The following is a 12,288-nucleotide window of genomic DNA, read 5'->3' on the forward strand; positions in this document are numbered from 1 at the left end:
CTGGGCCCCGCCCACATCTCACCTCTCCCATGGCTAGCCCCGCCCATGACACCCCTCCCATGGCTCCATGGGCTTCTCTTCCCCTCCTGCCTAAATTCCCGCAGGACCAGAACCCCTGGCCCCCAGGCCCTGGGGCAGCGGGCAAGGAGGCCTCTCCGCTTGGTGCTGTCTCCAAGGAACAAAACCACACTGCAGTGTTCCAGGACCACAGAACAGCCGGGCGGGCTGTCCCCAGCAAAGGGGACTGGTGACTAGCACAGGACACTGGCCATCAGCTGAAGACACAGGCTTGAGAATGCATTGCCATTTACCCAGCGAGCTTCAAGACAGACGCTGGCTTTTAACAGAGCAGTCCAGCTGCACCAAACGAGGACGTGGTGGTTTATGTATGCAACATTCCCCGTCAAGCCCGAGGCAGGAACGCCCTCTCCATACCCGTAACCCAAAGCTCTAGGCCACTGGTTCCCAAGAGTGAGCACGTCCCACAGAAACAGCTTGGTTTAACAAGAGGGAGCAGCTGCCGCAAGAGAACGGAGGGTCTCCCCCAGAGAACGTGCAGGTGTCTCACTTTCTCAGGGCTTTCGAGGTAGACTGGCTCCCAGGACTGCAGCTTTGAGCTGGCAAGCAGGGATGGCTGGGGCAGTGCCCCAGGGAGTGGACCCAGGCAGGTGGGGTGAAGGCAGGGGTTTACAGAGGACCTGTATCAGTTACACAGTCCGTCAAGTTACCAGCCGGTTCAGTGGAAAAAAAAAAATGGACTTGACAACCCACAGGCCAAATAAGGAAAAGACGTACACAAGCCAGGACCCCCGCTGACTCAGTTCCACCCACTGTAGAAACACAGCCTAAGTGGAGAGAGGAGCCAGGCGGCGAACCGCAGGGTGGGGCGGGTCCTGTACTTTGGGGGGCCCCATCCCTGACTGACTGGGAGAGGACAGGCTGCACTGGGGACACCTGTGTCCTCCTCCCACAGGGCAGATGGACATGCAGGGCCTCCTCTCTCTCCTCCACAAGCCACTGTGTTGGGGCCATCGGCCTTCTGACCGCCGTGGAGGACGCCCCAGGCTCAGCCTGGGTGAATCAGAAGGACGCCATGCTGCAGAAGAGGTGCCCAGGGGTCAGCCTGTCCCAGTGGACAGAAGCCTTGGGAGAAGCCGTTGGCTGTGTCAGAAGGGGCTTTCTAACATTGGGTCTTTCCTGAGACAGCAGCCAGCCCCGGCAGGAGTCCTCACAGGGGTGCTATGGAGATGTGGACACTAGGCCTGGGCTGTGCAGGGGTCTAGATGCCCCTGAAGGCCCGCTCAGGTCTAAGGCTCTTCCTCTTGACGCCCCAGCAGGGGCTAATCTCACACAAAAGCAAGAGATGGGCACTGGACATTGTGCGCTTCCCCCAGGAACTCCCTCCCAGGCCTCCACAGCCGCTGCCTCCAAGGGCTCCTCCCAGGCCTCTGCAGCCGCTGCCTCCAAGGGCTCCTCCCAGGCCTCCTCAGCCGCTGGCCCCCCAGGCTCCGCACGCCCAGCCCAGCCCAGGCCAGCAGTGGAGCTGGGAGTGTAGAGGCCGCATACATGGGGTGATGGGGACTGTCCCAGACACCACATGCAACACACCCCACCACGAGCCTGTGCTCTCCCTTGGAACGGCGAGCCTGCCTCCTCACCCTCCTCTTCTCTCCTTCCCCTGGGTGGCCCCACAGAGGCTAAGGCACCCGCTGCCGGTTTGGGAACACACATCACCCTGATGTTCTCAAAAGCAAGTGTGATGCTGCTTTTGTGATTATAATTTGGAATTAAAGAAAAGACTTTGTCTCCACAGTGACAGAATCCAACCAAACTCCTTCCTGGGAAGGGCAGCTCTGGAGGGCGGTGCTCCAGGGGGTAGCGAGGGTGATGGGAAAGGACGGTGTGGGCAGGTGGGGCATGGAGTAGGCTCATTTGGGGACCTGGGTGTCTTTAGCTCCTCACTGGCTTGGGACATGCCGTGTTTTGCTGTGGGGATGGGGGAAGCTGGTCTCACACCTTCCTAAGGCACAGCGGGGCGCCTCTGCCTGGCCTGGGCCGAGATTGAAGCAAATCCTGGTTGTCGTGGGTGTCACCAGGAAGAGGGGGCATGGTGTTGCCGCTAGCTGCGGATAGCTCCTCATGGTCAAGGTCGTGGGCAGGTGGCGAGGTGGTCAGATAACATGTCACTACAGGGCTCCCTGGTGTCCGTGAACTCACGGCAGACGTGTCTGTCGGCACTGAAAACCCACCATCCGAGCTGCAGCTGGAGACGAGGGGGATGCGAGCCGCTGGCCCTCCCCGGAGAAGAAAGTAAAGGCATTTGGATTTCCTTCCACAAGCAAAAGCACAGAGAGAGACGACGCAGATGTTGAGATGTTAAGTAGGTATCATTCTTCTCCTAACACGACAAATTATCTTTCCAGTCGTGGCTCCTATGTCCTCAGCAGTGCTGCCATCACGTCATGGAGACAGTGACGGGGACCTAGACTGGAAAGTTCTTCTTCGTGGGCAGAGACGGGGCGATGACAATATCGTCGGAATCATCGGAGTTGACGTCATCCCCAGGTGGAGGTGCCACGGGCTGTGGCCCTGCGGGAGAGGGGTCTGCGGAAATGAACCACAGGGAGACGGGTCAGCCACGCTGACCTCAGGGGCTGCCACCACAGACACCCTTACACTGGCTGGTCTTCCCCGGCAGGTAAGACAGCGGCTACCCCCAGAAGCAGTAAGCCATGGGGCACACAGGCCCGCAGGACCAACTCACACACCTGCCAGAAAGCCTCGCTCTCCTAGCCTTCACATTCAGCTCTGAGTATCACCATTCCCCAAATCCAAACTCCTGCAAAAGCAGACATTTGCCAGCACGGAGGAACCTCGAGTCTGCGCTGGAGGAATTCCCCGGAAGTCGTTCCCACAGCAGCAGCCCAGGAGTCTGGGGCCTGGCCAGGCGGCTACCTGTGCGTAGGAGCATTTCTGCTGGGTGCAGTGGCTCACGCTTGTAACCCCAGGACTCTGGGAGGCCGCGGTGGGAGGGTGGCTTGAACCTAGGAGTTCTAGACCAGTCTGGGCAATGCGGCGAGACCACATCTTAAAAAAAAAAAAAAAAGCCAGCTTCCCTGTTAACTCGCTGGCCACTGGTATGGAAGGCAGGAGGGGGCAAGGCACGGATTGCTGTGAGCCTGCAAGCTGCTCGGCCATTCCCCCTTGGATGCTACTTCCTTCATAAGCATCTAGAGTGTTCAGAACTTTTAATCCACTCTAGAATGGGAAGCCACCTACAGACGGGATGGGGGTGGGTACCAGAGCTGAAGAAGGGACCGGCCCTACCACACCAGCAGCCCCAGAGCTCCTCGCCAGGGAGCCCGACTCTTACTGCCTTGAAAGATGAAAGTAAAAAAGTAACTAACTGCTGATGTGAGATTTTAAAAAGGGAAGGAAACGGCAATTCGGCCATGCTGCAGATACTGTAACTGTGTCAGCTTTTTTTTCCTGCAACTTCCAAGAAAATCCATATTAAAGGGGAACCTTAGGAAATTAAAAACAGTTTTCATGGTAATCTTCAAAAACAACAAATCAGCTCAAACAAAAGCTCGATTTATACTTTTCACAGAGACATTTCCTTAGGTCAATCAAGCTGAATCCCTGGGTCACTGGGATGAACTTGCCCCTTCAAAATCACTTGTGTTTAGCAAGAGAAAAGGGCAGCAACAAGGCTCGCTTTAGCCCCTGATCGAAGCCTCTAAAGGTCGCCGAACGCAGGGTCTGGTGAAGCCGGCAGAACAGTGGAAAACCTTTTGCAGAGCCCGTGAGCCACAGGCCGGCCGGACGGCTTTGCGTGTTTGCACATTCTCCCCGAAACCCCAGGCGGCTCATCTTTTTGTTGAGCTTTACAAATGGAGGTTTTGGAACGAATATCAAAGTTCAAAGTTTTCTAGCTCTGACGAAACTAGGTTAAAAAATGACTGAAAAGAAAAAAACGTGATTTCATCTGTGGTATTTCCAGGTCAAACGTGGTGTACAGTTCTTAGCTCGTGCAGGCGACTCTCTAAGACACAGCCCCTAACGGGACCCGCTGGGGAGGGAAGGCTTTCGGGCTCCAGGTCGGATGTGGGCCCCAAAACGGCCTCTTCCCGACTCCGTGACTCCGCGTCATCACAGGAGGGATCTCCTAAGCAAGGCCTCCGCCCACCATGGGCCCCCGCACTTACTGGAGCGGTGCTGGGGGGCCGCCGCCTCCCTGGGCCCGTCCTGAAGGGACATTCTCATTAAGGCGTGTGGGTCCCGGGCAGGCCTCACCCTTCCTTCACCCCCGGCCTTCATCACCCTCATTCTTTGGGCTCAGAAGAGCCTCTTCCTTTGTGGTTTTCCTTGCTGTTCTGTCTCCTCCCTCCCTGCCTCCACCCTGGAGACCTAAGGACTCAGCACAGCAAAGCCCTTCACCTAACACTTCCCACGCGAGAGAGCCCTGCACGCCACACTCCTCAACAGGGTCTCAAGGCCGCCCTTCTCCATCTCCCGACAGTCCCGTCTCGACACTGTGCCTCTGCACTCATCCTCCCCTTACAGGAAGCGTCAATGAGGGGTTTCTAATCGCAGGATAAGACACGGGATCTCAAGTCTACGCAGAGCAGCGTAGATTTGGGGGTGCAGAGTGGCTTTCGAGCTGTCTAGCCCGTTCTCTACTTTGCACATGAAGGGACTGACGGCCAGAGAAAGGCAGGGCCCTGCTGGGGCACCCCCGTCAGCTCCGGGCAGCTGCGGCACAGCAGGGATGAGGCCTCACCCGAGGGCGTGGCATCCTGCAGCGCCAGCGGCTTCTTCACGGACTGTTTTTGGGCTTTAACAAAATAGAAAAGGAAACAATAACACAGTTTTACTTAACCAACAAACGGGAGAAATGCTGGTCCGAAGGAGGAAGCCACCTGGGTCCCATTGGAGCTGAGAGTAAACATAAAGGCAGCCGGGACCTCTGCAGCTCCAGGGACAACGGACAAGCTGGGCCAAGGGGGGCTCTGTTGGGGGCCTTCCTGGCATAAGGCGACGCTTAGTTCAGAGGCAGCTCCAGATGGGAGACTCCTCCCTTCCGTCCTGACACAGCCTGGCCTTCCTGGAGGTGGCCACTCTTTGGCTGGGACCTCAGTAGACCAGCTGCCCTGGTGCCAGAATCCAAATGAATGAAATTACCAGGAGGAGCTGCGAGGAAGGGTGGGGAGGAGGCGTCCCCATGTGTGGCTGAAGCCGATCTCCTCTTCGTAGAAGCTGCGGCGGTGGTTCTTTTACTGGTAGCGCTGGAAAAAAGAAAACGCCAGCTGATTCTGCCTTTAGAGAGTACAAGCCTCTCTGAGGTTTACGACAGGCCTCACTAATTTGCCTGGAGGCAAGTATTCCAGTGAAAGCAAACACACAGCCACCCCCGAGCCCCACGGCCAGCCCTGTACCCGAGATGTACCCAGGGTCCAGAAACGTCCGGCCATGAAGAGCCTCAGACACGTCCCCTGTCCATCTCCTCAGGGACCATGCTGAGGTCAGGCCAGTTCGGTTTTATAAGCTGGCCTCAGACGGCTCCCTTCCCTGTCTCCTGTCTGGGTCAGCCCAGCTGCCGTTCCCCAGGGACGGACGTGGTTGCAGGTTGCATGGCCCTCCACGTCCTGGCTGGGGCTCGCTGCCCAGCGACGGGTCCCCGACTCCCGAGCCCATGGTGTGTCCCAGGCCACATGGGATCAGGACCACGAGATGCAGATGCGGCCTTGGAGGGAGAAACTGCCCACTTGGAAGTGCTGGGTGGCTGCGTGTCTCCACCATGGAGGCCGAGAACCAGAGCAGTCTGTGATAAGAGGGGAACAAGCCCCATGCAGGGTAAAGCAGAGGAGGGTGAGGGAGCGGGGCCGTCTCTTCCCTCTACTCTAAACTCCCCCTCTGCCCAGGCTCACTTCAAGGGGTTTTGATTTCTGCAACCAAGAAAGTCCTAGCGAATCCACCAGGAGGCCTGTAGGAACGCTGCCATCTAGACCCCGCACGTGTCGCCTGTTATATGCCATGTCCAACACTGAGGTCACATCGCAGTTTTCTTTCAGCACAGCCGAAAGCCAGGCCAGACTGACGGCGACCTGAGCTACATGGTGTCTGAAGCTCCTCTTCTTGTCTCCTCCCAGTAGGGAAGAAGCGACTCTGGAAAGGCTCCCGAGGATCAGAACTTCCAGCCCGCTCCACGTCCGTGGTGCAGCAGGGAGTCCTCACGACGCGAAGCCTTTACTCAGGCCCCAAACTGAGGTCCCGCTGGCAGGCGGCAGGTGCTGCTCCAGTTCTCGCTACATGCCCTGCGCCCAGTGCTCTGTGCCCACTGCAGTGGGCAGCCTCCTGTGCCACATCTGTGTCCCAGGGGGCATCCCTGTGACCCCGACTCACCTGTGCCTGGCCCGGGCCAGGTGTGCCCGCAGAGCGGACTGGATGATGACGATGGCCTCCTCCTGCGCAGGGCTGCCCTCGGTCTGGGCGATGGGGCTCGGAACACGGGGCACGGGAGAGCTCTGGGGCGCAAGGACAGTAGGGAAGACGACTGTTTGACAGCCCCTTGCTGGCTCCCGGTGCTCGGCCCCGGGGACACCCTGGGTGTAAGGGAGATGGGAAGAGCTCAGTTTCCATTTCAGGTGGCCCTGCCTCCCGGGAATTGCTGGTCAGTGAGCAGCCTCCTGGCGGCAGGTTCTGAATTTTTAAACTGTAGGGATTCTTTTTTTTTTTTTTTTTTTTTTTTGAGACGGAGTCTCGCTCTGTCACCCGGGCTGGAGTGCTGTGGCCGGATCTCAGCTCACTGCAAGCTCCGCCTCCTGGGTTCACGCCATTCTCCTGCCTCAGCCTCCAGGGTAGCTGGGACTACAGGTGCCGCTACCTCGCCCAGCTAGTTTTTTGTAGTTTTTAGTAGAGACGGGGTTTCACCGTGTTAGCCAGGATGGTCTCGATCTCCTGACCTCGTGATCCACCCGTCTCGGCCTCCCAAAGTGCTGGGATTACAGGCTTGAGCCACCACACCCGGCCAACTGTAGGGATTCTTAAACAAACACCTGGTCCTCCTTACAGAGGAGGGGCTGGCATGGCCTGTGTCTATCTTTGGTAGTTTTTAGCTACATCTTCATGGAGCTATTTGACTCTCCGGCAGCTCAAGGCAATCTGGCGCTAATGCCATACCCATCCGGGGCCTGTGCAGAGGGGCCTGAGTGGCCAGGGATGGAGTGGAGGGGATGCCTGCTGGGCGGGCGGGGATGTGGAGGCTGAGAGATGCCCTGGGCTTTCTCAGTGGATGGAGTGTGAGATGAGCAGCTCTGGAGATGGCCACTGGGATGTCCAGCGCCCAGACGTTACCTGGTCTGGGAGGCCTGGCATGCTGGGCGGCTCTGAGCCACATGCTTTGCTTGCTAAGAGCTTTGTCCGCGCCAGATGTCCCCTGAAAGCTGCCTGAAGCACCACAGCTGCCTGTCAGGGAAGGAAGCAGGGAGAGAAAAGCGGATGTGAATGCCCGGGGCAATGGCGGGCGAGAGGGAGGCACCAAGGGGAGAGCTGCCTCGGCGGTAGGAACGCAACTCCTCTCACTGCTGCGCAGCCGGTCTCCCAAAGAGCCTTCCGCACTCCCACTCACCCCAGTCCGTGAGACACTCACTGGCACCTCAGGGAGCAAAGGGCGCAGCGCCTGTCAGCACGGTGGGGAATCTGGGAATGGGAAGGGCCCGCTGCTCACTGCAGTCCCTTTCAGTGGCTAATAGGAGCTGGTATTTTACACATGGTTATGTTCTCATGTTGGAGCGTTTTTCCAGGTTGGAATAGTTTACTGGTTTCCTCTACTTTCCATATACGTTTTCTAAATCAAGCAAGGCGCAACAAGACCTCTAAAGTGATCTTAAGAGAATAATTTATCTTTTGAGCTTAATCTTAAATGATTTTCTTAGGAAATGTGGCCAGGTGCAGTGGTTCATGCCTGTAATCCCAGCACTTTGGGAGGCTGAGGCAGGATGATCACTTGAGGCCAGGAAATTCAGACCAGCCTGGGCAACGTAGCAAGACCTTGTGTCTACAAAAAATTAGCTGGGCATGGCATACACCTGTCATCCAGTGCTTTGGGAGGCTGAGGTGGGAAGATCCACTGAGCCCAGGAGTTTGACACCAGCCTGGTCAATATGGTAAAAACCTGTCTCTACTGAAAATACAAAAATCAGCCAGGCATGGTGGTGCATGCCTGTAGTCCCAGCTACTCAGGAGGCTGCGGCATGAGAATCGTTTGCAGCTGGGAGGCAGAGGTTGCAGTGAGCCAAGATTGGGCCACTGCATTCCAGCCTGGGTGACACAGTGAGACTCTATCTCACTCCGTGAGAAGTCCCCGCTCCATTTTTGGGGAAGCATTTATTTTTGAACAATCTGCCTCTAGCCCTGTGAGCCCTCCCAGCCTGATACGGGCAGCTCTCAAACACGTTAGGAGAATGACGAGCATGCCCACCGAGCCCCACGCCAAGTGAGGCTAGCAGGCTTGCCACTGCTGGAACAGAAAGCACCTTTGTTTTGTCTTAAAGCAAGGGGAAGAACGCTGGGGTGGGACACGAGCTCCGCAGGGGAGGGCGAGGCAGCACTCGCTATCAACAATGAACGATCCGCCACAGTGTGGTGACCACGTGGAGGCTGCCCAGAAGCGTCCGGTAAAGCGGCTGCCAGGGACAGGGGGCTCTGCACCAGCCGGAGGGGTGAGAGGGGCATGCATCTCCATCACACCACACACTGCGCACACACTGGCAAACCCCACGCCCACCACAGCCCCACACAGGCAGCCTCACTGCTGTCTTTAGAGATGAGGACCCTGAGGCATGGGGGGCACCAGGGAGAGAAGCAGGACGGGGAGACGGCACCCACCACTGACTGGCCCATTGGCCGAGGAGCCCGGGTCCCCTCACCCACTCGCTGGAGGGCATTTACCGAACGCCTCCCACATGCCAGGCGCTAGTCTAGGCACCAGAGGTGTTGTGGCAAAAAGAGCTTGCATTCTGACGGGAGGCCGGCAAGAATAACCACAAAGTGAGATGCCAGGCAGGGGCATGTGCTAGGAACCACAGCCGGCTGCGGGGCCGGGAGCCTGGGCAGGCTGTGGTGAGTGGGCAGGTGGGAGGCTGACGTGCTGGAGACCTCGGGATGAGGGCCTGAGGGCTGCTGGAGGATGGGAGGGACTGTCAGAGACGGGGATGTTGGAAGTTGCCACTGCAGATGTCTCAGATGGGTATGGACAAGAGTGTGGCTGTGGGGCAGGTTCAGGAACGAGGAGGCCAGGCACGGAGGGGCTGCAGAACCGAAGGCTGAAGACTAGGGTAGTGGCGAGCAGGGGGCCCTTCCTCAGGGACAGTGTGGTGAGCCAGGTGGGCAGTCCAGCTACCTGCTCGTGGAGGGCGCTCACGCGGCTGTGACTTGGCTTTCAGATGCCAACATTCTCCCACTGCAGCTGCGCACAGGCCACTGAGCCTGGTGCGCCGCCCACACTTGTGACCATTCTGGCTGTCCTGACTGCAGAGTATGAACCCCGTGAAATTTGGACAGTGTCTGGCTGGTCTGTTACAAGCTCCTCTCGTGCCTGGCACATGGCAGGAGCCCAGCAAACACTTGTGGATGAGTAATGTGGCCAAGGGGAAGGGGACAATGGGTGGGGCAGGGGGAAGGCAAGCCCTGCCCTGATGGCAGAGCTGTCAACCCTGCTGGCATCAGATACACCAGGGGAGTGTGAGGACAAGCGGGTGCAGGGTCTGCCCTACCACGGAGAAGCAGCTGCTGGCGAGGAAGAAGGCAGCGTGAGAAGCCCTGTGGCCCGGCGGCCGCTCTGAGTGACTGGGGCTGGGGCCTCTCCCGCGGTCTAAGTGGAAATACACTGCTGTCCCCGAAGGGGCCCTAGAGGAGAGGCGAGCATCTGAGGCCACCAGGACTCTAGCAAAATAAAGATCTCACTTTCCAGCTCCTCCCTAAAAAGGATCATGGCTGGAACTGCACGGTTCATCCATCTGTCAGTTCTCAGCTGTGGGTGACATACTCAACCTCCATTCCAGTTCCACGCCCTCGCCCTGTCTCAGTCTCCTCATCCTGCCGGCTCTGCTCGGACGCCCTCCCCTCACTTCCTGGTGCAGCGAGCTCTGACGTGTGTCCCACGAGGCCCACCTTGCACGTCACCCCTCGCAGGGACCTCCTGGCCTTTGTGTGCAGGGCTGCCCGCCCCCAGCGCCACCCCGGGCTGTAACCACTTGTTCACTTGTGTGTCTGAGCCTCTGCGTCCCAGAGCCTCTGACACTGTCCTATGCAGGGCTGGTGATCAGTGAATGTGCATGAAAAGAATGAATGGAAGGAAGGAATGAATGAAGAGATTTTGAAAGTGGAAAATTATCCAAATATTTATTTGATGTTTCTATTTCTTATGTATGTTATACTTAATGTTGGGGTCTGGTTTGGTTTCTTGAAAAGAAGGACTCACCGGGCGTGGTGGCTCATGCCTGTAATTCCTGCACTTTGGGAGGCACCTAAGGTTAGGAGTTGCAGACCAGCCTGGCCAACACGGAGAAACCCCATCTCTACTAAAAACACAAAAATTAGCCGGGCGTGGTGGCGGGTACCTGTAGTCCCAGCTACTAGGGAGGCTGAGGCAGGAGAATCGCGTGAACCCAAGAGACGGAGGTTGCAGTGAGCCGAGGTTGCACCACTGCACTCCAGCCTGGGCCACACAGCGAGATTCTGTCTCAAAAGAAAAAAAAAAGAAAAGAAAAGAAAAGAAAAGGACTCAACGCATCTTTAAATATCCCCTCACCTGCTTTACTACAAAATACAAATCCGTATTTCGAAACTGATGAAATAAACCTCACTTACCTCATCCAGAACAGCTTTTTTTTTCTGAAAAAAAGAAAAAATACATGAATAAACAGGAGAAGGATGAATGTTTCCCCACACAGTGGTTTTCAGCCCTTGATCTTGCCAACAGGCGTCGATCAAGCTAACAAGAGGCCTGGCTGCCTTGGCTCCTCCCTCCTGAGCTGCCGGGGCCCAGCAAACAAACGCCTTTGTAAGGAGGACGAAAGTGAGAGGCAGAATGAGGATGGCGGGAATTCTCCGGGAGTCACGAGGTGGCCCGAGCTGCAGATGAAGGGATGTGTCTGTGCCATGTGCCGGTCCTCTGGCTGTGCAGAAGAGACTCCATTAGGCCAAGCTGTGCAGCTAAGGAGGTGGATGTGGGCCCGGTGTGAGAGCCCTCTCACATCACAGGTGTCCGGACCACTGTCCTTTCTGGGTAAGTCCCAGAATTCGGAGGCTGAGGCTGCCTGCTGGGGACGTTATGAAGGGGACTTTGGTTCAGGGGTCTGGATCACTGGCCTCAACCTGACTGGTCATCAGTCACCCTTGGGTGTCTTGGGAAGTTTCTGTGGCTGCAGCTGACACACAGCGTCACAGTCAGCAGAGGGGGTCCCTCAGAGCACGTGTTCTTATAGATGTGAACGAAGTCCTTCCCAGATGTTGACGCCAAAATAATCAATATGCACTTAATAGCACGGAATGGCCACGGCCAGATAACAGGTACATCAGCCGGCTGATTTTCCATAGTCATCAGAGTGCACAGCCCACATTTGTACTACTGTACACAGGATCTGTCCCTTGGGAGATTAAGGAGGAACCGAGTACAAGGACCAACAGAATGTAAGATGGAAGCAAAGAAATATATGCACTGAATAAGAGAGAGACAGACAGACAGACAAGCCAGCATCTGCTCAGCACCTGAAGGGAAGTCACTAAGTTTTCTCCCACCCTTTTGGGAGGACCAGGAGTTGGCCCCGCTAATAAGGAAACTGCTTTTCAGACGAAGACAGCTGTGACACGAAGGGCACTAAGGCCACAAGGGGAAAGGTGGTGGGGACAGACCTCATGGAGGCCAAGCTGTCCCCTATAAACTGCTGGCTAGTTACCAAGAGAAACTCGTTTCTTTAAAATGGCGAAAGCCAGCAGCCATGACCAGGTAAGAAACACAAACAGGGGCCGGCCTGAGGGGATGGGGGTACACAGCCTCAATGTGAGACATTCTTGCCAAAAGCAAACCTGGGTGAATCAGAGCTGGAGACCTTATTTCTCATTTATGGGAAATTAAGGGGACAGAGGAATAAGTTAATGACCCCACAAGGAAACAGATCCAGGACAGGGAACATTCTGTAACACACTGGCCTGCTCTCTGCCAAAGAAAATGTCTTTAGGCCAGGCGCGGTGGCTCACGCCTGTAATCCCAGCACTTTGGGAGGC

The 12,288-nt window shown here is 56.7% G+C and overlaps 1 protein-coding gene across 2 annotated transcripts in view; it reads right to left on the minus strand.

Moving 5' to 3' along the window:
- Nucleotides 1-1,717: 1,717 nt before the first annotated feature.
- Nucleotides 1,718-12,288, minus strand: part of IQCE (IQ motif containing E) — a 44,717-nt gene continuing 34,146 nt past the window's right edge. The window contains exons 17-21 of one of the 2 annotated variants that reach the window (XM_011956972.1): nucleotides 10,873-10,896; nucleotides 7,357-7,467; nucleotides 6,406-6,527; nucleotides 5,185-5,288; nucleotides 1,718-2,604 (exon numbers count right to left, since the gene is read on the minus strand). In XM_011956972.1, the coding sequence (XP_011812362.1) occupies nucleotides 2,483-2,604; nucleotides 5,185-5,288; nucleotides 6,406-6,527; nucleotides 7,357-7,467; nucleotides 10,873-10,896 (483 nt within the window). In that variant the 3' untranslated portion in view covers nucleotides 1,718-2,482. Of the gene's footprint in view, nucleotides 2,605-4,856; nucleotides 5,289-6,405; nucleotides 6,528-7,356; nucleotides 7,468-10,872; nucleotides 10,897-12,288 lie in introns of those variants that run through there. The other variant, XM_011956971.1, reaches the window with a different exon arrangement.

The sequence above is a fragment of the Colobus angolensis genome, unplaced genomic scaffold (assembly GCF_000951035.1).
Source record: "Colobus angolensis palliatus isolate OR3802 unplaced genomic scaffold, Cang.pa_1.0 Scaffold43, whole genome shotgun sequence".
Classification (NCBI taxonomy): domain Eukaryota; kingdom Metazoa; phylum Chordata; class Mammalia; order Primates; family Cercopithecidae; genus Colobus; species Colobus angolensis.